Below are 25,703 nucleotides of genomic sequence, written 5' to 3' on the forward strand. Positions count from 1 at the left end.
GGAGTAGATCTAGAATCCATCAGGATAAGACTTTTTCCATTTTCCCCAAGGGATATGCCAAAGCATGGCTACAATCCTTACCCTCCAATTCTATTACAACATGGGATGAGCTAAAAATCGTGTTTCTAAGTCATTATTTTCCTCTAAGCAAAACTCCTCAACACATAAACAGAATAACAAGCTTTAAGCAGAGCGATAGGGAATCACTATACGAAGCTTGGGAACAGTTTAAGGAGATACTTAAGGTTTTCCCGCACCCCGGACTTGAGAAATGGTTGATAGTACATACATTATATAATGGTCTCTATATTATATGAGAATGACTATCAACACTACTACAGATGGAGCATTAATGAATAAGGATATTGAAGAAGCCTATGCACTTATTGAAGACATGGCGTAAAATTATTATCAATGGGAAAGCAAACATGTCCTTTTTGAAAAAGCACCCTAAAAGAGAGGCTTGCATGAGATGGATACTATGAACCATATAAATGCTAAGGTTGAAGCCTTATTTTAATTTTTTTGATAATTTGAGTGTTAGCACTGTAACCCATACAGCCCAAACATGTGAGATTTATGGATTAGCCAGTTACACTGGTACTGCATTCAAGGTCATTTCAATTCGAGACCATGTCCAAGACACGACTAATCATGGGAACAATGCTCAAAGAGAAAAACCATACTCAAACACCTACAATCCTAACTAGAAAGACCATTCTATTTTTTCCTGCAAAAAATAACTCTCTACAGTATGTAACAAATCCCACACCAGCTGGTTCTCTGGACTTCCAAGGCCAAAATGGTGAACATGCTCCCAGAAATCCAACCTCAATAGAAAACTTTGTCATAACCCAAACCCTACAAAATAAGGATTTTAATAACCAAAATTTGCACACCAACAAAGTTTTTAGACATCTGACGTCTAATATTGACGCTATAGCCACACATAATAAAATGTAGAGACCCAAATCTCTCGGGTAGCATAACAACAAGTATCTTCATCTAACCCCTACCGGAACATTTTCGGGACAACGTAAGCCAAATACAAAAGGAAATTTAAACGCTGTTATACTACAAAGTGGAAAAGAATTATAAAAATAGTGATATCATTCAACCTACTTCTTAGGTTGTAGAGGAAAAACAAGAAAACATATGTGGCTCCTCCACCCTATAACCCAATGATAGGACTTACCTTCTTTGGTTTGTTTCCTTCGGCGTCAACAGCTGATGTCGTGCCTTTGGTATTGTCTTCTTGAGCTTTAGTTTCTTTCTCTGCAAAGAACTATGTAAGAAAAGTGAATTGAAAACAAAAAATAAGTCGAAATCGTTGAGGCATACCTGTTAGTAAAGGTAGTTGCCAACCTTTGGATAAATACTGGAAGTGAAAGAGGGTTTTCATAATACTTCGACCTCCAGGTGTCGAATTCTTCGGTAGTAAGGAAGAAATGTTGAAACTTGAACTTAGGTAATTCAAGGAATTAATTATTGTGAAACTTGAGACAATCCATGTATTTTCGAGACGTAAATTTACATCCCGACCAACAGATAGTAGGCCATGAATACAGAAATTTTGGCAACATCTGGCTAAAGCCAAATTGCCGAGCCACTAGGTTTGGTTGGTAACTTGTGAAACCAAAACCATTTGCCCCTAATTTGATTCGAGTAGAGAGAAGGTTTGGAGTTAAAAATGCTCCCCAAATAGCGTTCGACAGGGCAACAGCAGATGGAGTAACACTAGGAAAACGATTCCTAAACCAAGTAGGACCAATGTACCAGTCCATAAAGGGAGCTATAGTCATGATGAAGGTTTTTGTTTCGAGGAACAAATTAATGTATTTCATGAGGACTTTTTGGTTTGAGTTTTCATAAGGGGTGACCTAGGCGAGCCTAGTGTGTCGGGTATCTGTCTCACGCATAAGTTCCTTTGTTATGGTAACATGCAGGCTTGGCTCGAAGGTAGCATTTAGCCAATGTTGTAACAGCCACAAAGAGCCTGAAAGCATAATTTTCTTGGTGTCTCAGGAAGGTGTTTAAGTTTCAAAGAAGCAAGGCCTGGAGAATGATACAAAGATGCCATAAGCAGTTTGCTCAGGAAGATCTTTCGACCTTCATGGAGCTGGATTGCCAAATTGATGAATCCTTTGGCTACCTGTAGAGAACCTGAACAAAATAAGTAGTAAGAGAGCTAAAAGATTAAGAAGACGACATGTCAGAGACTTCTACACTGTCATGATGGTCGAGGATGTATTGTTTGAAGCCAACATTCTCAAAGTTGAATTCGATTTCAGTTGGCAATGAAGGGTCGAAAGTTTTGCCCAAAGATGAAAGGCCAGTTATGGCCGCCACGTCGAACAAAGTCAGCGTCATCATCCCGCAAGTGAGCTGAAAAGTATTGGACGAACCTTCCCTAAAGAAGATCGACACAAGTAACATGTGAGAGTTAACCCTGTGACCATTTTTGGACAGTTGGATTACGTCGAAAATGCCTAAGTTTTCTCATTGCGTTTTTCATTGACCTTGCACTTTGTCGAGCCATGCCAGATAATAATTGTTTCCAGGAGTAGAAGATAATAATTCCTGAACTCTTTCTGGGTGTGATTTAGGAGTAGGATATGGCCTTAGAAATGCTAGAAGTTTATCAGGAACGACAAATGGAATCAACATTTGAGTTTTCAAGATGGAAACCTTTTCTTTTTCTGTGGATGGTTTAAGGATGAAGCTAAGCCCTTTTGATTTTTCTTCTTCTGAAATAATAACTGCCAAAGGGTTGTTGTCGGTATCTATGGCGTTTGCAGGAGTTGCCATGGTAAAGTGTTCAAGAAAGAAATGGAAAACGACAATTTTCTCTGGTTTTCGCGAAAGCTAAGAGAGATAGTTGAAGTTTTTTTGAATGTTTTCTGGCTAAAGCGTTTGTGAAAAGGATGAAGATGAACCAAAACATTTATTTATAGTCATTTTAGTCATCACGACAGTTGACAAGTGGCAGCGCGCGTTTTGGAATCCTAACGTTTCAGTTCCAAGAAGTGGGAAAGTTAGCGGTAGCAGTTTAAAACCCACGACCTAGGGATTAGGCGTAATCATGATAAATGCTGAAAGAATCCTTGGGAAGTGACAATATGCATAAAGTGGAAATTATGACAGTGACGTCAGCAGAAAGGTGCCCATAGTGTCTAAAATTATTCAAAACAGAAAACGCCATATTTCTCTATCGACATAGTGCTCAGTCGAAACTGGCATTTTTTAGGGGGCAATTTGTTATCTTGGAATTTTCGACATAAGTGTGAGATAGGGCATAAGGGTCATAATCGTAAAAGTTGGATTTCGATTGCTTTTTATGTGAGTCGAAAAGGTCTTAGTCGACCTTCGTGATCAGTTAGTACAATTGTTCTCGTCGAACGGCTGGGCGGAAAATCCATGACTTTGGTCGAATTCCTTTCACTAGGGAAATCAGGATCGTGTAGTTCTAAAGACTTAGCAAAATTTGAGTTTTTTTGTGACCTGAAGCACAATTGTGACAAGCTTTAAATGGATGAGGGCAGACAGTTTTTCAAGGACACGTGGAAGCCTGCGGAACGAAATAGAAACTCAAGAAGCTTGTAAACTTGAGTTTGAAGAAATGAGTAAGATCAATGATTCTCTATTACATTGATAAAAAAACAACATGATATATACACACGAGAAAGGATTGCATTCTGGTTGCCTTTATTTGATAACACTTCCTTCGAAATTACACCATAGAGAAAAAATAGTTTTGTGAGCCTCCTTAAAAACTCAAGTCTAAAGAAAAGAGTGATCTTCTTATTACTGAAAACAAATCAAGTAAAATAAAAACAAAGGCTTAGTGTTCTTCTTATCATGCAGAAATTGAAGACATATCACAAAAGTAATAATTAAAAGGTTCATCAAACTCCTAGTTTGGGAGAGTATCTTGCCTTACAGAGTTTTCAATCTGGATGCGCTTACTTCAAACTTTTCATTGATTATATGTATGGGCCCTCCTAGCTGGGTTCAGTTTTCCACCCTTCGCTGGTATCGTGGGTTGCATGAGAATCAAGTATCCTTCCTTCAGTTCTCACGGACAAAATTTGTGCCATACTTTCTTGTAGCTAGAAATTTGGTTGTGTATTTTTTAGACATAAGCTATCTCTCTTATTTTTTCTGGAAGATCAAGGTTGTTTGTTCCTTAAGACGACCTCGTTTTCTTCTCCTGTCATGTCTTGCTTTTGCCAACTAGAGATATCAACTTTTACAGAGATCATGACATCAAACTGATATACCAAGTACCAACTGTAATTGGATCCCAAGAACTAAATTGGATTTCATTGCTTTTCTTAAAGATTAGAATAAATCTTCACTAAAAAAATAGTGTACACGTATAAATTTTCTTGGCACGAATGGTTGGACATCCCGCTGTTTTTTCTCAAAGACTAAAATTAATCACATTATGTATTTGCCAATACGTAATGTGATTGATAGATATGAGTTTTATGTATTTGCCAATATGTAATGTGATTGATAGATATGAGTTTTATGTCAACAACGATTTTGAGAAATTGAACGATTTTGTTGGAGAAGAAAGAGTTCATAGTTTTCTACTGATATCATATTAATCTCTTAGTAGAGACAGATATAAAGCAATTGAAGTATATAAAGTAAATAGCACTTTCATAAATATAATCACAGTTTCAGTAACAAATAAAAACAGAATAGCAACTATTGCTATTGGTACACTTATCAACTTTAGTTTCCAGGCAGAGATTCAAGATGGAACTCATGAGGAATGCATTCCTTATTCTGTCTCAGCCTGCTGTTCTGTATATTGAAGTGAAGAACAAATGCATCTGTTTAACTTGATGATGGCATATGCTTGTTCTCCAAGAATGATCTAAAAAGAATTAACGCTTCGCGCGGCTTATGAAGAGGAACCTCGTGTCCAGCGCCTCTTACTGTCACGAATGTGAGTCCTTTATAAACTTGGCTCCATCCACAAACCTGGCCATTATCATACCAAGGATACCAATTGATGACGGTTGGTAGCTTCAAAGCAGCAATAGAATATCGAGTTGCAGTGAGTGGAAGTACAGCATCAGTGTCTCCACTGCACCCAAATATTCCAAAGTAAATTTACAAGAGTTCTATATTGCAGAATATGACAAATTACCCGAAAAATATCTAGTTAAGGTGTACCTGTATACCCATATTCGGAGACCGTCGTTAATAAGTTCTTGATATATAGGAAGCATAGACAATGGAGAATCAGACCAATAATTCCAAAGAACATGACTGCATGCCTTCCATGCATAAGAAATTCCTGTTACATTGGCATGAAAGGCCTTCTGAACTTCTGGACGATTGAAATACACATCCGAATACCTTTCAGTACATGGATCATATGCTTTATACATCCATGGCTGTAAGGAGGGGAAAAGAAAACAAGTAAAAGTAATCATAAAAAAGTTGTGTTTTTATAAGTAAAGGTGAATGAATTGAAAGCATATTAAGCTTACATAACGACCGTTCAAGCCGCGTCTAAGCGATGATGATGTTTCGTTACAAGGTGGTGTATTAATGCTATATCCATCAATTTCTCCTTGCTCAGATTGTGCCACTGTAAGAGCATGCAAACATTGTGCTGATGGATGCTGCAAGGACCCCAAATCACAGGCAGTTCTTAGCATCTTATACGTGGAATCTGAAATCAAACCATGTGTCCACCAGTACTCGAATGTACCAACGTAATCATGATAATCATCAGTCACGCCATTTCCAACCTGTGACAACAATCATAGAATATTAATTAAAGTGACACTACTATGAAAACATGAACCTAACAATCTTACCATAAATCCCTTAAAATTTATAATTGGATAAATGATTCCCTTGTTTCGCTGGTGAACGATTTGAGCCAGTTGAGGAACATAATGACCTGAAAATCATTTAATTTTTTAAGAAAATATATGAATAATTCTTCATAGTCCAAACCATTCATTCCATTGATAAGTTTATAATCACCTGCATAACTTTCGCCGACCATGTAGAATTCTCTATGCTTATATTGAGGAAACCTTTCAAACCAATTAACAAGAAAAATATATGCATCTTCCGCTGCAAAGGTATCAAACTCAAATCTAAGATACATATTAACATGTCAATTCTCATTGCTAAAACAAAACAAAACAAAACACCAGCAGGAGATTCAAGGAACAGTATGTTTGCCGCATTGTTTGTGCTTCATAGACTACATTACCTGTTTTCTGGTCGCCAAATGTGTGCATATCTTCTGTTTTATTACAGTAAGAAAAACCAACACCAGCAGGAGACTCAAGGAACAGAATGTTTGCCACTGCAGCATCCAAAATAATAAATATCATTTTCTTATCACGAAATCGAAACGACAAGGCTTGAATCTTATTATATAATAGTTTGACTTACAATTGTTCCAAGCATAAGGATTCAAGTAAAGTGATTTGCCATCAGACTTAATATGAAAAGGGCCAATTTCCTCAGAAGCACCGTACGCAATAGAAGAACAGCCAGGACCACCATTAAGCCACAAAACCAGTGGCCTTGAATTCGGTTCACGGCTCAGTGGTGCTTCAGTCAACCAGTAAAACAGTGCTCTTCCATTCTGTTCATTCACAGTCACATAACCTGAATACTGTTCAAATCCAACATTCTCTGGTTGCCCTGGTAATCTACTTATCTTATCTCTCTTTTGATCTTCAATTGAAGAAGCCAAAGAAATTCCATTGGATAGAAACAAAACAACACAGAATATGGAATAATAATAACTCATTATTCTACTGAAATACATATGCTTTAATCTAATTCTACTAATTCATGCAGAGAATTTAAGCCAAAGCAGAAAGAGACTAAGAGACAAAGAGTGAGGAAGTGTAATAACTAAAACTGTGGTATTTATAATAAATAAAGCGCAATGTTTGTTATAATTGGATGTTAGTTAGCACCACTATCTATGTATTGTTCGTCTCCAACAAGTGTCAATCTCTAATGTATTCATTTCAATGTTGTACTCCGTAAACATATGGATCAACTATTTTGGGGAGTTTACACGCGTCAATGGACCTAATGTCTAGGACTTTTAAGAGACTTCGATATTCATCCAAAATCTTAAGACATTAAGTATATAAGCCACATCTCTTAGGGGCATGTACATTTAACTCATTGATGCTCCAGGCAGGCCCGACCACAGTGTCAAGCAACCCAAGCTAGGGTTTTTGGCATCAAAATTTTGCGTTAAAAAGTGCTTTAAAAATTCAATTTAATTATAAATATATAACATGAAAGGAGAGTGAGATTCTAGTATAGATCAAGCCTATTGATGTAAATGACTCACACTTGTGAGGAAAATTTTAAGAAGTGAGAGCAAAATTTAGATATAGATAAAACTATTGATATCAAATCTCGCTCTCACTCTATAAACTTTTTAAAATATACTGGGTTGAACCGGTCCTGCCTCCAGATGTTCTCTAGACTCTCATACAAAAGTTCATGTTTAGCTTGTTAGAGAAGGGAGAGTTAAATGTTAATAATAATATAGTTCAAGACTAATGATGTGAGTTACTCACACTTATAAGAAATTTTTTAGACATCGAGATTTAGTATATACAACTTTACAAGACTAGTAGTGATATGACTGATCTAGGATTTGTAAGAAAAGTTATTAGATTTAATTAAGAGTGGTTAAATCTCATATTAACTAAATATGAAAGAAATGTTAATGTATTTGAGAGATGGTCCATAAACCTAATGCATCAAATTTATGGTGAACATTTGATGTCAGTGTATCTTGGATCTTGGACGTTTAGCTCAGACTCTCTACAGACATCTCAACAAACTTAATATCGAATTTTCTCTTTTCGCTTTTAATAGAGTTTCTTTGCTTTTTCTGGTTGTTAATTATGCATTGTATATTAGCATGCTAGTTGAGTGGTTGGTACACATGGGAATGGGATTTCTCAAAGTCTTCATCTTTGAGACTAAGATAAGATCTTTTTCTTTTTCTTTTTGAAAAGTATATAGGATTAAGAACATCATCATTGAGGCTTTAAATTAAGACTATGAAATCCTCATGGTCAATGCATGCAACAATAAATTTTGCAAAACTAAAGGGGTACTATGAGTCCTCGTGGTCAATGCATGTAACAATAAATTTTGCAAAACTAAAGGTAATGTTAGTTAGGGCAATAATAAATTTTCTATAAGTTTTAATGCGAGGCAATAATAATTTTTCTATAAGTTTTAATGCGACCTAACATGTATGTTTACTTTGACTCAAGTCAACTTTGAATAAATTTGGTTTTGAAATCAGAATAGAGGAGGATAAGTAATGATTATCTACTTATTTAAAAATATCACAAATCACTATGTCACTTTATTTTATATTTTATTTATATTATGTGATGGAATAAAAAATGATAATAAGTTGAATAAGACTATCGTAAAAGGTCTTCTCATACACTGATAGAAAATTACCATTTCAATGTTCAAGTAAGTAAAGAGATGTAAAACTTTCAAGTGTGTGAATGAATCATGCCTCAGTGTGATCACAGCCACAGTTATATATGAGTGAAGGTTAGAACCGTCACAAGTTGATCTGGCGCAAGACGTGAGAGATAGTTAAATGGATATTAACGATTGAGAAACTGAAAAACACAATTTACAGAGCTTCGCAACTTAGATGGTGACATGATATTTAAAGAGAAATCAGGAGTATATAGTACATTTATTAAAGAGAGATGAGGTGAAAAATTAACAGTGCCAGCATATTCATGTACAACAATAGAACCACTTGTTTTATTGAGACCTCATTTGATTGCTGATCAAATTAAGTGGATGATATGGAAATGTAATTTGAACTAGGAGTAGGATCATATACATATGCATAAGTTAATCAATCGAGCGTATTGCTCTTAAGTTATACCAATTTGGTTAGCAGATAAACTTTCTTCTCCATTGTTAACCTGTTGTTGTGCATCACCATTAACAGCACTAAATGCATTAGCAGATACTTATTTTTTTACCAAAATTAAGATGAAAAACGTGTTTTATTTTATGTAACAAATACATATGGTATAACCTGGTCTATTACACTATATGCATATTCTATTGTCTTTCTTATGGTTGTTAGAGCCATTAAATGATGCAAATTATCTATCTCGATCTTGCGATTTACTTGAACCATAAGCATTAATGAGTGAATTTGACTCTTCAAGAACAACATTGTTATTAGTTTTAGAAAGTAAAGCTACATTATTACTTTCTTCTTGGATAACCATATAATAGATCTTATTCATTGAAGGCAAAGGCTTTGCCAAAGAAGACTTGAGACACATATTTGATCAGCTTTGGCAAACATTTCAAAGAACATTTTCCAAGAACACAATTGTTTGAGCTAATGGTGCATTAACATAGTTCAAAAACCATGAATGAACAAGATAGTTGCATTGTTCCCATGCACCTCTTTGAGATCACCGAGATCGGGACAATAATGGATCCATCAATGAAAGCTAATATGTTTTTGGCGGCAAGAGCTCGTTGCATTGAGCGAGACCATGAAAGATAATTGAAACCATTCAATGAGGTGTAATACTAAGAAACTTTGGACCTTCGCTCAGCTGAACATAGTAAACTGAACCAATATCACCATTAGAGATGTGAGCTGAAGCATGGACATTTTGTTGTGGCATGGTGTTGATTGAAGAAGATTTTGCAAAGAAATTCAAATAAGAATACAAATCAATGAGTAGAATAAATCTTCACTATAAAATAGTGTACACTAAATTTTGGTACGAATGGTTGGACATTCCACTGTTTTTTCTCAAAGACTAAATACATAATGTGATTGATAGATTTGAGTTTTAAGACAACAACGATTTTGAGAAATTGAATGATTTTGTTGGAGAAGAAAGAGTTCATAGTTTTCTAGTGATAGCATATTAATCTCTTAGTAGAGAAAAAGATATAAAGCAATTGAAGTATATAAAGAATAACACTTTGATAAAAATAATCACAGTTTCAGTAACAAATTAAAACAGTAAAGCGACTATTGCTATTGGGACATTTATCAACTTTAATTTCCAGGCAGAGAGATTCAAGATGGAACTCATGAGGAATGCATTCCTTATTCTGTCTCAGCCTGCTGTTCCGTATATATGAATATTGAAGTTATTCTTAAGAACCTAAGGTTCTTTTTTCGGTTCTATACTTGAAGTGAAGAACAAATGCATCTGTTTAACTTGATGATGGCATATGCTTGTTCTCCAGGAATGATCTAAAGAGAATAAACGCCTCGCGAGGCTTATGAAGAGGAACCTCGTGTCCAGCACCTCTTACTGTCACGAATGTGAGTCCTTTAAAAACTTGGCTCCATCCACAAACCTGGCCATTATCATACCAAGGGTACCAATTGATGATGGTTGGCAGCTTCAAAGCAGCAATAGAATATCGAGTTGCAGTGAGTGGAAGTACAGCATCAGTGTCTCCACTGCACCCCAAAATTCCAAAGTTAATATACAAGAGTTCTAGATTGCAGAATATGACAAATTACCCGAAAAATATCTTGTTAAGGTGTACCTGTATACCCATATTCGGAGACCGTCGTTAATAAGTTCTTGATATATAGGAAGCATAGACAATGGAGAATCAGACCAATAATTCCAAGGAACTTTACCGCATGCCTTCTATGCATAAGAAATTCCTGTTACATTGGCATGAAAGGCCTTCTGAACTTCTGGACGATTGAAATACACATCCGAATACCTTTCAGTACATGGATCATATGCTTTATACATCCATGGCTGTAACGAGGCGAAAATAAAACAAGTAAAAGTAATCATAAAAAACTTGTGTTTTTATAAGTAAAGGTGAATGAATTGAAAGCATATTAAGCTTACATAACGACCGTTCAAGCCGCGTCTAAGCAATGATGATGTATCGTTACAAGGTGGTGTATTAATGTTATATCCATCAATTTCTCCTTGCTCAGCTTGTGCAACTGTAAGAGCATGCAAACATTGTGCTGATGGATGCTGAGAGGACACCAAATCACAGGCAGTTCTTAGCATCTTATATGCGGAATCTGAAATCAAACCATGTGTCCACCAGTACTCGAATGTACCAACGTAATCATGATAATCATCAGTCACGCCATTTCCAACCTGTGACAACAATCATACAACAATCATAGAATATTTGAACTCAGTACATTAAAGTTACAAAACCAAGCTCTGAGCCAACACCTCTAGTGTTAACATAAGAGATTATGAAAACATGAACCTAACAATCTTACCGTAAATCCCTTAAAATTTATAATTAGATAAATGATTCCCTTATTTCGCAGGTGAACGATTTGAGCCAGTTGAGGAACATAATGACCTGAAAATCATTAAATTTTTTTAAAAAATCAACAATTCATTCCATTGATAAGTTTATATATCAACTATCAAATATGGATTCACCTGCATAACTTTCACCGACCTTGTAGAATTCTCTATGCTTATATTGAGGAAATCTTTCAAACCAATTAACAAGAAAAATATATGCATCTTCCGCTGCAAAGGTAGCAAACTCAAATCTAAGATACATATTAACATGTCAATTCTCATTGCTAAAACAAAACAAACACCAACAGGAAATTCAAGGAACAGTAAGAAAAACCAGCAGGAAATTCTCTTTGCCGCATTGTTTGTGCTTCGTAGTTACAGACTACGTTACCTGTTTTCTGGTCGCCAAATGTGTGCATATCTTCTGTTTTATTACAGTAAGAAAAACCAAAACCTGCAGGAGATTCAAGGAACCGAATGTTTGCCACTGCAGCATCCAAAATAACTGTTTGGGTGAATTAACTGTTAATTGCTTGGGAATGTGTACACAGAATTCCAACGAATGTATGTAATATGAGTATATGACATTAAAAAATAGCTAATTGTCATTATTATTATTATTATTTAAAGATACTCCATGAATAGCAATTTTTATGGCACAAACTTCATATTTTCATGGGTGTGTCTCTATTACATGGAACATCCATTTTATTATTGTTTATTTATGTGAAAACCTCTTAATAGGAGGTGAATGGCATAATGTGCCGGGACTGATATTCCAAGATCAACACAGCTCACAATTTCCTTAGTGCTCTTGATCAACCAAGCCTGATTGGAAATTATCAACTGAATACATATTGCTCATTCCAGTCAAATTATTTCTGTACAAGAGATCACTTTAATGCTTTAGGATCCCTTGGAAGTGAACCAAATTATGCTGATTATCCTAAAAAATACTCTGCTGTTAACGATTCTAGCGGTGAACCGCTCCAAATGTGCCAAGCTATTGACAAGTACACAGCCTGCATAAAAACCACGATGCGAGCCTGCGGAGGACAGTTTTGCTTCAAAGCAAAATTGTTCCAGTCAGCTTATACCACTAGTACCGCAGAGGACTAAAATCGTTGCACAATGTTGTCTGGACGCTCTAATACAGCGAGAGTCAACTGCTGATTTTCTGATCCAGTTACAACCACAATCAAAACAGCCTGATCCACACAGCATAGTTCATCCACTATCCGACCAAATTAAAGTATCCACAGATCCCATCAACTACAAAAGATCAAATGTCTAGGCTTATCTGATGACTCTACCAATATCCACACCAAACAAACTGGTTCCATCATATAGCTGATGACAATCCAAATTCTGGAACAAAATGAAATGTGAAAACATTATTATGAAACAGTCAGTCAGCAGTTGATCCACCCTGAAAAGATAGCTCCAAACATACTGCCAGGAACACCAAACCTACACCTCCTTGGAGTCCACTTCAGTCTTTACCCCCAAAGCATAATTTTCGGGCACATGTAACATTGAGCCACACATCCTACTAACCAATTAGATGTGAAATTTATCCATTTCGCATTTGCTCCTCTAAGACATCCTTGTTGTTTGAATACTTTTTCATCGTGAAAATTCCGAGCCAATTTCTAACAATACACCATATGCATGAAAACATAGGACGACATAAAAATGGTGAGATATGATTTCCAGTATACCAACTACTCTCTTTGAAATATCGTAGAAATTCCGAGCCAATTACTAACAATATACCATATGCATGAAAAAATAGGACACCATAAAAATAGCGAGATATGATTTCCAGTATATCAACTATTCTCTTTGAAATATCGTGGAAAATCCGAGCCAATTACTAACAATATACCATATGCATGAAAAAATAGGACACCATAAAAATGGTGAGATTTGATTTCCAATATACCACACCCGCCAACACATAGTTTCGAATCAAGACTGATAGCCCACCAATACCAATGCCAGATACACACATTTATCCGCCAACGCATAGTTTCGAATCAAGACCGATAGTCCACCAATACCAATACCAGGTACACACATTTATCCTCCAACGCATAGTTTCGAATCAAGACCGATAGCCCACCAATACCAATATCAGGTACACACATTTATCCGCCAACGCATAATTTCAAATCAAGACCGATAGCCTACCAATACCAATACCAGGTACACACATATATCCGCCAACGCATAGTTTCGAATCAAGACCGATAGCCCACCAATACCAATACCAGGTACACACATTTATCCGCCAACGCATAGTTTCAAATCGAGACCAATATCCCACCAATACTAATACCGGTACACACATTTATGGGATACCATGAACTATAGTTGTGGTACTTAGTTTTTCTGATTATTCAATTTTGACTTCAATTTATAATTTTTTCATATATCAATCCAATATATGTATGTATTTTTATTTCTTTATTACTGAATCATGACGTTATTGTTATTTTTTTTAAACTCCTACAATGATATTTTGTTGGGAACCAAATAATTTCAAACTTTGTTCAATGACCATTAGAATGAGGCCTATTTTTTAACAACTTTGCCGGATAACTCTGTTTTAATAGAATATTGTTCTGCAGATACATGCCACCAATGCCTAAAAGTTATGGATTACTCTTTCCACCACCATGAATTGTTTCCCTTGTCTCATCTCAAATTTGATCTTCTACTCCCATTTAACCAAGAGGACTTCCTTAAAAACCCTCAAATTTTTTATTCTCAAGCCTCCCTCGGTCTATAGGATTGCCTATCCTCTCTCCCATAGATTCAAACTCGGTAAACATTTGCAAACTAATGTTTTCTACTTAATATAAAACCGCAATATTTAGGTTTTAAAATTATGGCAATTGTCGTGGGCCATAGGTACACCTTTGGAGTCAAATAGTTCCGTCCCTGGATACCATATATCGTTTTTTTTTAAACCAAAACACCATTTTATTGCTAATTAAAAAGGAACAAGACATTCCAAATACAAAACTTAGCTATAAACACACTAGAAAAACAAGCCGCAATACTAGATAAAGCACTCAGCCTACCACTAACAAACAGACCCAAAATAACTGACCAAAACTATAAGAATGCAACACTAGAATAAAATTGAGGCAAGAAACCAGACCCTCTCCCTAACAGCAACCTACACCACACCGTGCAACCAAATCCTTAGAGATACACTACTCAAACTAAAACAGCAACCAGACCTGCGAACTCAAAAACCATCACATCACTGTAGTGAAACTCTAGATTCTCCGCTACTTACTCGAATATCCAACCGGAACGTAAAACAGAAAACTGATGGACCATCTGCCTCAACAGTCAACACTTTCTCCAAACCTGCAAAATCAAAATTATGCTAAATTTGAGCCTGCACAGCTCCCAGATTCAGCAAAACAGCTGCAACACCTTCTCGCCACCCAATCTCGCAAACGCCACTAACACCTTAGACATTCCCTTGGATTTCATATCCATTGATCGAGAGTAGTTGAATTCACTAACTTTACTTTTAAGCCACCTCCAAGAAGTAATTGCACCTCATCAATAATAGCAAAATCATCTTTTTCCACTTGCTTAAAGATTTTTACATTCCACCTCCTCCATTTAATCCAAATGAATGCAAACCAAATTACCAAATATCTCTCCATGATGACACTGCCCCCCGCAAACAGCCATCTGAACTGAAAAAAGTTTGAAGCTGCGGAATTATGCAGCACGCTGTGACAATTCAGCCATCTTAGGATCTCGCTCCAAGCCTCAAAATCTATCAGACATTAGAAGAACAAGTGCTCAACACTCTGTCTCTCTCTCTCTCTCTCTGTCTCTCTCTCTTCCGTAGCCAAACACGCAAGAATTTTGAGATTCAACCAAGATGCCTATTTTGATCAAATTATCTTTGTCGGGACTTTGTTGTGCCACAGTCTCCAGACAAAAGCGAAGACTTTTAGCGGCACCAAATTATACCAAGCATCAGAAAAAACCTTATCTTCATTAGATTCTGCTGCCCGACCATCAATGATCACTGCATAAGCTTCTTTTACAGAATACTCATTTTTGAACCATCTCCATCTATCCTTCGTGTCAACTCTCATTCTGACTCTTTACACCTTTTCTATAATTTCTTCCTCTAACTTCTTGTTATCCTCAACTAGCATTCCATGCCATCTATTAATCCACACATGTCTCCCATCTCTTATCTCAATAGATTCTCTTACAGTCAGTCGCATCCTTCTCTACGGCTAATCTGTAGAGACCCGGGTATAAATCCTTCAATCTTCTCTCCCCTACCCCGATATCCTTCTAAAATAGAGTTTCTTATCCATCACCAATTTCTCTAAACAAATTATCCTCAAACCAATGCATCCCTCCACCACAAGGAGCTAAATTTGTCTACCCTTTATCCTCCATAACCATTTCGACCGTACTTACGAATAAAAACTTTGGCCCACAACCTCTCTTTTTTCGATTAAAAGCCTCCATCTCTACTTCCCAATCAAGGCCAAATTAAAGCTCTTTAGGTCTTTTATCCCCAAACCCCTTCTTCCTTCGCACGACACACCGTCTCCCACTTAACCCAATTCACTTTTTCTACTTTCTATCCCTCCACCCCACAGAAAATTTTTAAAAGTAGATTCTAGCATAGCGATAATACATGTCGGAGCTTTGAAGAAAGAAACATAGTAGACCGGTAAGGCATACAGGACAACTTTCAGTAGATACGGCCACCCACTGAAATATGTTTGTTGTTCCATGAAGACAACCTATTTCTAACTGTTTCCACCACAGGTTCCCACTCTCGTTCCCTCCGAAATACTAAAAGTTTACTCCCCCACTTTACAACCTATTTCTAACTGTTTCCACCACAGGTTTCCAAGATTGGTTTAACCCAGACACCAATTCAAATAACTGCAAGATTGCCTTAACTGCCAAGATATTTTCCAGCTTTTCTCACATACTATAATTGTGTCATCTGCGTATTGAATCTGTGAAATCTTCACCTCGCCATTTCTAAACTGATATCCGTCAAAAAAGGTTCTTTTTTAAACTTCTGGACATCATTAGATTCAGACCCTCTGCCGCTATCAGAAACAAAAACAGAGACAACGGGTCCCCTTGCCTAAGACCTATCCCGACTAGAAATTCTTTAGTTGGTCTCCTGTCTCCCATTTACCAACACCGCAATCGTCGTTGATTGTAGACACTCTGCAATCCATCCCCTCCATTTATCATTAAATCAAATTCTCATCATCATATAATCTAGATATTTCCAGTCCACCAAGTCGAATGCTTTCTCAAAATCGACTTTAAAAATTAGAGCTTATTTTTTCCTACGCTTAGCATTGTCTACCAACTCATTTGCTATGAGAATGCAATCTAGCATCTGCCTTCTCTCAATAAAAGCAAACTGTGCTTCCGAAATCACCTTATGTAACACCTTTTTTAGTTTGTTTGCAAGCAATTTTGCTAACACTTTATACATACAACCAATTAGAGATATAGGTTGGAACTCATTACACTTTACCGGATTAACAGAATTTAGAATTAAGGTTATGAATGAGCTATTCGCACCACGAACTATCCTCCCATTCATATGAAACTCTCCAATTAATCTAATGAAGTTACTTTTAATCACCTCCCAGAACTCTTCAATAAATCCAAACGATACATCATCTGAACCTCTGGACCTGAACTCTTCCACCTGTCACAATCCCAAAATGTCCTTCGAATCTCTTCCTCTAAGAATTCCCTTGTAAGCACAATATTATCCTCCGCTTTGATCTTTCTAAACTCAAACTCATTTAGAACTGGTCTATTCACCGCTTTGCCTCTGAACGCTTTTGAGAAGTGATTATAAACTTCTTGTTTTATTTCTTGAACCCCAGTTATCAAAGCATCTTGAGACTCTAAGCTACACATCTCAAAAGCAAAAGAATAATACGTGTGAGGTTGGTTGAAACTCAAGCTCAAAAAAGGATATCACTTCGATCTAACTCATAATTCTTATGAAGGCCAAAAAGACATAAATTATGTCGACACTATCTAATTTCTCAATCATATTCTTTGAATCATCATTAGTAACAAGAAACTGAAACCTGTTCGATTAACATAAAATATGATGTTATCATCTGTCATCAAAAGGGTGACCAAATTATAAATAACATCATAGAGGTGTTGAATATCACTAGAATATACATTTTGTTATTTTTTCCAAATATTATAGCAAGTTGTATACAAGAGAAAAGACTCATGGATTGTAATATAGAGATTAATTAACAGTCTATTTGCTCTCATTCAACGCAACTGGCCAATTTAAACAGTTTTAATCCTTGAGTATCTTGAATGTTATAAAGATAACCCGAGATAACAGAGAAAATGAGACTACTAACAATAGCTCCATACTTGTTAGTCTCATTCCCTAGGGATTATGAACACATCTTAGACATAAATTGAATATAACAGCGTCAAAAAATGAAAGGTGAAATAACAAAACACAAAACAAAAGCAACATCCCTAATAGGGGCCACTGATCCAAACCGAACTAAAACATATTAGAGTGCCAGCCTGACATATAGAATGGGTTTGGCAGTGACCTTGACACGGGGTGACGCGTAAGCTTCATGCGCTGAAAGATCAAGAGATTCACTAATTAAACAATTTTGACAAATTCAGAGATTCACTACCAAATTTTTTTCTTAATAGTATAACAATGACTTGGCGTGAAGGCTAAAAGATGACTTAAAAATCAACATACACTACTTAATTTGATCGATATAGCTAACTACGGTTTATTCAACACACACTAAAATCTTACCAAAATGCTCTTACTCATAGAAAGTAACATCTTGCTGCTTTTTGATCTGGTGGGTTGTTTTAGGACCCTCACTTCTTCATTCGAAGAGAAGAAGAAGAAAGAAACATACTCTTTCTTTCCCGTCAATCATGACAACTTTGAACGGATGCCAATATGGGTCGTTTAGATACTCTTCCCACAATGAACATAGTTCTGTAGCTTTGTCTTCGGCTTCCTCCTCATTATATCTTTGCTTCATAGCTTAAAGGATTGGCTCGGTGTCAACTTTTTTCTTTCACTTTCATTATGTGCTTCACGTTTTTCCAAAGCAATTCTCCGCAATTCAAGCCCACTTTTCTGAGATTCCAGTTGCGATTTAAGCTTTTCGCGATCATTAAAAATCCTTTGGAAGTGATCCTTAGCACTTGCCTGTATTTTCTTCATCTCTAAATTCAAAGATCATGAAATTTAGAATTAATAATCAATTCTTACAATTGTAAAATAAAGTTCAAGTATAATATTCGTCCGAAATCAATTCAATTAAACTATGCCATATTTTATGGTGCAATCATTGCAATGATTCTAGAAATATTTGGCTATTTCCAGAAACTGGCAGTTGTATGTGTAACCAAAGCACAAGTTGCAAATTAGAAACACAAAAAACTAAACACCCACAACCATAACACATATAAGTCCAGATCCAAATTAGTGAAAAGTAACTCAAGCTCAATCAATCTACCTTTATTATAAGATTGAATGAGTAAATCGTTTTCTGTCATAGCAGAATTCACATTTTCCGTAGTCTCGGTGTATCTTGCTTCAATCTCATATAAGTGCTTGTTTTTCACTTGAATAATGTTTGTCAAATTGGACACGAGTTTATCTTGCCTCCGAGCCTCCTCTTCCATAGGTTCCGGTATGGTTTTGACATCAGCCATCTTCGACATACTCATAATCTGAGTGAAAAGGATTTTCTGCTTCGTCTATCTCGCCATAAGCTACTTTCTTTTTATCAAACTTTGCCGTCTTGACCTTCTAAGCCTTTAATTGTTCGATTTGTGGAACTTTGTCGGCCAATTGGGCCATGTACATTAGGTATTGGATATCCGATTTCTTCCTAATGGAATAATCAAGATCCCCTGCTGCCAGTTTGACTAACTTGTGCTCTGGCACTTGGTGAAACACCATGATTTCAAAGTTCTAAACCTATTTAGGTAATCATCAATATTTTCAGCCACCTGTCGCCTCACACTGGCCAATTCTTTGAGAGTAACGTTCGACTGTCCCATATAGAACTGTTTGTGGAATACTTTCTCCAATTGATTTCAGTTGAAGATGGAATTTGGGGGAAGAGTGGTAAACCACGTGAAGGCATTCTTCGTCAACGAGCTAGGAAAATATTTTATTCTCAGATTTTCAATGGTGATCGGCATAATGTTCCAGGACTGATATTCCAAGACCAACACAGCTCACACAATTTCCTTAATGTTCTTGACCATCCAGCCTCTGATTGGAAAAGTGGAAATAAACAATACCTTTATCTTTAGTTATATCCAGCTCGACAATAATAGCAGTTCCAAAACTGCTGTGTAACATCTTTCTGTAGAAGAGATCACTTTAATTCTTTAGGATTCCAGGGAAGTGAACCAAATTATGCTGACTATCCTAGAAAGTACTCTGCCGTTATCGATTCTAGCAGTAAATTGCTCCAAATGTGACAAGCTTTCCCACTGTAACACCAAAATCATCCCAAGTTATTGACAAGTACACAGTTGAACAAAAACCACAATGCGAGCCTGCGTAGGACAGTTTTGCTTCAAAGCAAAGTTGCTCCAGTCAGGTTAAATCACCATTACCACACGGGACTAAAATCACTGCACAATGCTGTCTGGATGCTCTAACACAGCGAGAGTCAACTACCGATTTTCTGATCCATAAAGCAAAGTTCATCCACTATCCGACCAAATTAAAGTACCCATAGATCCCATCAGCTGCAAAAGATCAAATGTCTAGGCTTATCTGATGACTCTACCAATATCCATGCCAAACAAACTGGTTCCAGCATATAGCTCAATCAACACTATTACTGTGAAACAAAATGAAATGTGAAAACATTACTGTGAAACAGTCAGTCAGCATTTGATCCAATTCTGGAAAAAAATGAAATGTGAAAACATTATTATAAAACAGTCAGTCAGCAGTTGATCCACACCCTGCAAAGATAGCTCCAAATATACGACTAGGAACACCAAACCTACACCTCCTTGAGCTCCACTTCAGTCATTACACCCAAAGCATAATTTTCGGGCACATGAAACATTGAGCCACACATCCTACTAACCAATTAAATGTGTAATTTATCCAATTCAAGAGCATTTGCTCCTCTATGACATATTTGTTGTTTGAATACTTTTTCGTCGTGGAAACTCCGAGCCAATTACTAACAATATACCATACGCGTGAAAAAATAGGATACCATAAAAAAGGTAAGATATGATTTCAAATATACCACTACTCACTTTGAAATATCGTGGAAATTCCGAGCCAATTAACCAAATACCATATGCATGAAAAAAACTGGACACCATAAAAAAGGTGAGATATGATTTCCAGTAAACCAACTACTCTCTTTGAAATATCTTGGAAATTCCGAGCCAACTACCAACAATATACCATATGCATGAAAAAATAGGACACCATAAAAAAAGGTGAGATATGATTTCAAGTATACCAACTACTCTCTTTTGAAATATCATTGAAATTCCGAGCCAACTGCCAACAATATACCATATGCCTAAAAAAATAGGACACCATAAAAATGGTGAGATATGATTTCCAATATACCACACCCGCCAACGCATAGTTTCGAACCAAGACCGATAACCCCCCAATACCAATACCAAGTACACACATTTATCCTCCAACGCATAGTTTCGAATCAAGATCGATAGACGGCCAATTCCAATACCAGGTACCCTCATTTATCAGCCAACACATAGTTTCGAATCAAGACCGATAGCCCACCAATACCAATACTAGGTACACACATTTATCCACCAACACATAGTTTCGAATCAAGACCGATAGCACACCAATACCAGGTACAAACATTTATCCGCCAACACATAGTTTCGAATAAAGACCGATAGCCCACCAATACCAGGGACACACATTTATCCGCCAAAGCATAGTTTTGAATCAAGACCGATAGCCCACCAATACCAGTACCAGGTACACACATTTATCCGCCAACGCATAGTTTTACACACATTTATCCGCCAAGGCATAGTTTTACACACATTTATCCCACAACCGCATAGTTTCGAATCAAGACCGATAGCCCACCAATATCAATACCAAGTACACACATTAATCCGCCAACAAATAGTTTTACACACATTTATCCGTCAACGCATGGTTTTACACACATTTATCCCGCCAACGCATAGTTTCGAATCAAGATCGATCGCCCCCTATTCCAATATCAGTTACACAAATTTATCGAATGCCATGTACTATAGTTATGGTACTTCATTTTTATGATTATTCAATTTTGAGTGAAATTGTGGTTTTTTCATATATCAATCTAATATATGTACGTACTTAAATTTCTTTATTACTGAATTTAAGCTGAGCATAAGAAAATGTGAGATGGAATTAGTAAAATGATGAGACAAATAAACTCAGCATCTGTGGATTCCATCCCTACGGTTGTCTGGCCGCTGCTCAATTACAACAAAACTACCAAATTTCTGAAAACATGTTTATCAGAAACAAGCAGTTGCTATAATCAAGCTTTTTATATACGCACGGATTCTTTAACGAGAAAACAACATGCTACTGTTTCCCATCAAAAAATCAAATAAGTGCGAAAAAAACGTCAAAAGATCTAAAAGAAACAAATTTCATAAAAATCAAAAATTCATAAAGAAAATGAAAAGTTTCGGGGCTCATATCAAGTGTAAACTTGAAAAGATTATCGCAGTAGGAAATAAACCCAATTCAATTTGAAGGGACGGAAAGATGAAGAGGAAAAAGAAGACGGCAGAATATGAGATACCAACTCATTTGCTATCACATAGTTTCGAATCAAGATCGATAGACAACCAATACCAATACCAGGTACCCTCATTTATCTGCCAACATATAGTTTCGAATCAAGACCGATAGCCCACCAACACCAATACTAGGTACACACATTTATCCGCCAACACATAGTTTCGAATCAAGACCGATAGCACACCAATACCAGGTACAAACATTTATCCGCCAACACATAGTTTCGAATCAAGACCGATAGCCCACCAATACCAAGGACGCACATTTATCCGCCAAAGCATAGTTTTGAATCAAGACCGATAGCCCACCAATACCAGTATCGGGTACACACATTTATCCGCCAACGCATAGTTGTACACACATTTATCCACCAAGACATAGTTTTACACACATTTTCCCGCCAACTACCGATACTAGGTACACACATTTATCAGCCAACACATAGTTTCGAATCAAGACCGATAGCCCACCAATACCGTTATCAGGTACACACATTTAACGGCCAACTACCGATAGCCCACCAATACCATTACCCGGCACACATATTTATCCGTCAATGCATAATTTCGAATCAAGACCGATAGAAAAACAAATTTCATTAAAATCAACATTCGTAAAGAAAAAACCCAATTGTAAAGAAAAAACAAATTTCATAAAAATCAAGAATTCGTAAAGAATATGAAAAATTTCAAGGCTCATATCAAGTGTAAATTATGAAAGATCTTTCACAGTAGGAAAAAAAACCCAATTCAATTTGAAGGGACGGAAAGATGAAGAGGAGAAAGAAGAAGGCGGCAGAATCTGAGATACCAAAGCCAAACCCCGTCGATGAAAAGGGATGGCGGCACCTTCAAATTCAGACCTACTAGTTTTTGTTTTCTTCTTCTTTTCTTGATTTTGAGATGGAATTGGTATTTCCTACTAAAGGTCTCTCTCATTATAATCATCGCCCCTTTCGATTCGACCTTCAACAGAATAGCTGAAGGTAGTGACAATAGAATTTAACCCACGAACACCATTATATTTTGATATATACAAAATCTGATTTAAAAGATTTGATTTAAAAGATTAAGGAAAGATCTGATTTAAAAGATTAAGGTAAGATCTGATTTAATTAAATGTATGTAACAAAATTATTTTATAAATAAAAATTAATTATAATTATTATTATTATTATTATTATTAGAGAAAATGGGTGATGCACTGACAGTGTAAAATTAATGACATGGCTAATTGATAGCTTTCTATTAGATGCCTGTGTAAAATTATTTTACACTGTCAGTACACTACCTTTTAACTCTTATTATTATTATTATTATTATTATTATTATTATTATTATTATAATATAAAAGAAAGATAAATAGAGAGTAGAGAATCAAAAATATATATTTTGTGAAAGTGAGTTTAAAATATCTAAAAATATATTTTGTACTAATATTTTTTAAGTACTCAGTCCAATTCCAAATATGTTTTAAATTAGCATGGATAAAAAAAAGTAAACAATGTTTCAATTATATGAATGTGCTTACGTTCAACAATGTTATTTTATTGTGAAGTATAGAAACAAGATTATTGATGTATTATATGGTTGATGGAGTATATGAACAAGATTATTGATGTATTATATGGTTGATACAAAATTACCACTTCAATGTTCAAGTAAGTAAAGAGATGTAAAACTTTCAAGTGTGTGAATGAATCATGCCTCAATGTGATCACAGCCACATTTATATATGAGTGACGGTTAGAACCGTCACTAGTTGATCTGGCGCAAGACGTGAGAGATTGTTAAATGGATATCAATAATTGATAAACTGAAAAACACAATTAAGAGAGCTACACAACTTAGATAGTGACATGACATTTAAAGAGAAATCAAGAGTATATAGTACATTTATTAAAGAGAGATGAGGTGAAAAATTAACGGTGCCAGCATATTCATGTACAACAATAGAACCATTAGGAAGACATACATTGACAAACCTAATCTTGTAATATGAACTAAACTAATGCAAAAATAAGCATACATCTAAATCAATAATCCAAAAATAAGCTTTGGTGTTAATTGAACATGATATTATTGACACACTTGTTTTATTGAGACCTCATTTGATTGCTTATCAAATTGAGTGGATGATGTGGAAATGTAATTTGAACTAGGAGTGGGATCATATACATGTGCATGAGACATCAAATTTGTTTATTGTAACAAGTTAATCAATCAAGTGTATTGATCTTAAGTTATACCAACTTGGTTACCAGATGAACTTTTTTCTCCATTGTTAACCTTTTGCTGTGCATCACCATTAACAGCACTAGATACATTAGCAGATACTTGTTTTTTATACCAAAATTAAGATGAAAAACATGTTTTATGTAACAAATACATATGGTATTGGTCTATTACAATATATGCATATTCTATTGTATTTCTTAAGGTTGTCAGAGCCATTAAATGATGCAAATCATCTAGCGCGATCTTGCGATTTCCTTAAACCATAAGCATTGATGAGTGAATTTGACTCTCCAAGAACAAAATTGTTATTAGTTTTAGAAAGTAAAGCTACATTATTACTTTCTTCTTGAATAACCATATAATAGATCTTATTCATTGAAGGCAAAGGCTTTGGCAAAGAAGATTTGAGACACATATTTGATCAGCTTTGGCAAAACATTTCAAAGAACATTTTCCAAGAACACAATTGTTTGAGCTATTGGTGCATTAACATAGTTCAAAAACCATGAATGAACAAGATAGTTACATTGTTCCCATGCACCTCTTTGAGATTACCGAGATCAGGGACAATAATGGATCCATCAATGAAAGCTAATGTGTTTTTGGCGCCAAGAGCTCGTTGCATTGAGCGAGACTAAGAAAGATAATTGAAACCATTCAATGAGGTGGTGTAATACTAAGAGACTTTGGACCAGTGTTTTAAAAATCGGACCGAACATCAAACCGGTGAGAGTACTGGATCACTGGTTTATTGGTCGAACAATTTGGTCACTGGTCGAACTGCATGACTAAACCGGGTTAAATCGGATAACTCGGTTGAATAGACCAGTCGTTATAACAAAATTATATAGGTATAAAATATGTCGAACCGGATGATTCAGTCTCTACAAAATATAACTAGCACTTAAATTTTTTGAAAATATCATATTATAAAAAAATTCACAAATTCATAATTTAAGTTCAAATTTTACACTTAAGTATCACACACAATAAAATAGTACATAATTATAAAATATAATTGCAAACAAAAGTTGAATCGCAACATAATCTAATTGAATAATTTATAAGAAAATAATTTCATTGTCTACTAATTTAATCTTAATGATGGGATCTCCGTCAATATCAAAAGCAACCGCATCTGCAACAATTTTTTTATTTTATTTTTTATTTTAATTTTTAATTAAAATAGTCAAAACGATGTTGTTTTAAGTTTTTAAAATAAAA

At 35.7% G+C, this 25,703-nt stretch overlaps 1 protein-coding gene and 2 pseudogenes across 1 annotated transcript; all 3 read right to left on the bottom strand.

The window, feature by feature from the left end:
• Positions 1-4,649: 4,649 nt before the first annotated feature.
• LOC131622732 (serine carboxypeptidase-like 27) lies at positions 4,650-6,871 on the bottom strand. The gene is made up of 7 exons (XM_058893771.1): positions 6,436-6,871; positions 6,251-6,346; positions 6,016-6,108; positions 5,844-5,929; positions 5,511-5,774; positions 5,191-5,414; positions 4,650-5,101 (listed from the first exon to the last, which is right to left on the bottom strand). Exons 1-7 carry the CDS (start codon positions 6,815-6,817, stop codon positions 4,849-4,851), a joined length of 1,398 nt encoding a protein of 465 aa, XP_058749754.1. The 5' UTR covers positions 6,818-6,871; the 3' UTR covers positions 4,650-4,848.
• Positions 6,872-9,209: 2,338 nt separating this feature from the next.
• On the bottom strand, positions 9,210-23,312 carry LOC131622733 (serine carboxypeptidase-like 27; annotated as a pseudogene).
• Positions 21,826-21,957, bottom strand: LOC131622739 (small nucleolar RNA snoR143; annotated as a pseudogene).
• Positions 23,313-25,703: the final 2,391 nt, after the last annotated feature.

This window comes from Vicia villosa, unplaced genomic scaffold (genome assembly GCF_029867415.1).
Source record: "Vicia villosa cultivar HV-30 ecotype Madison, WI unplaced genomic scaffold, Vvil1.0 ctg.000041F_1_1_1, whole genome shotgun sequence".
In the NCBI taxonomy this organism is placed as follows: Eukaryota; Viridiplantae; Streptophyta; class Magnoliopsida; order Fabales; family Fabaceae; genus Vicia; species Vicia villosa.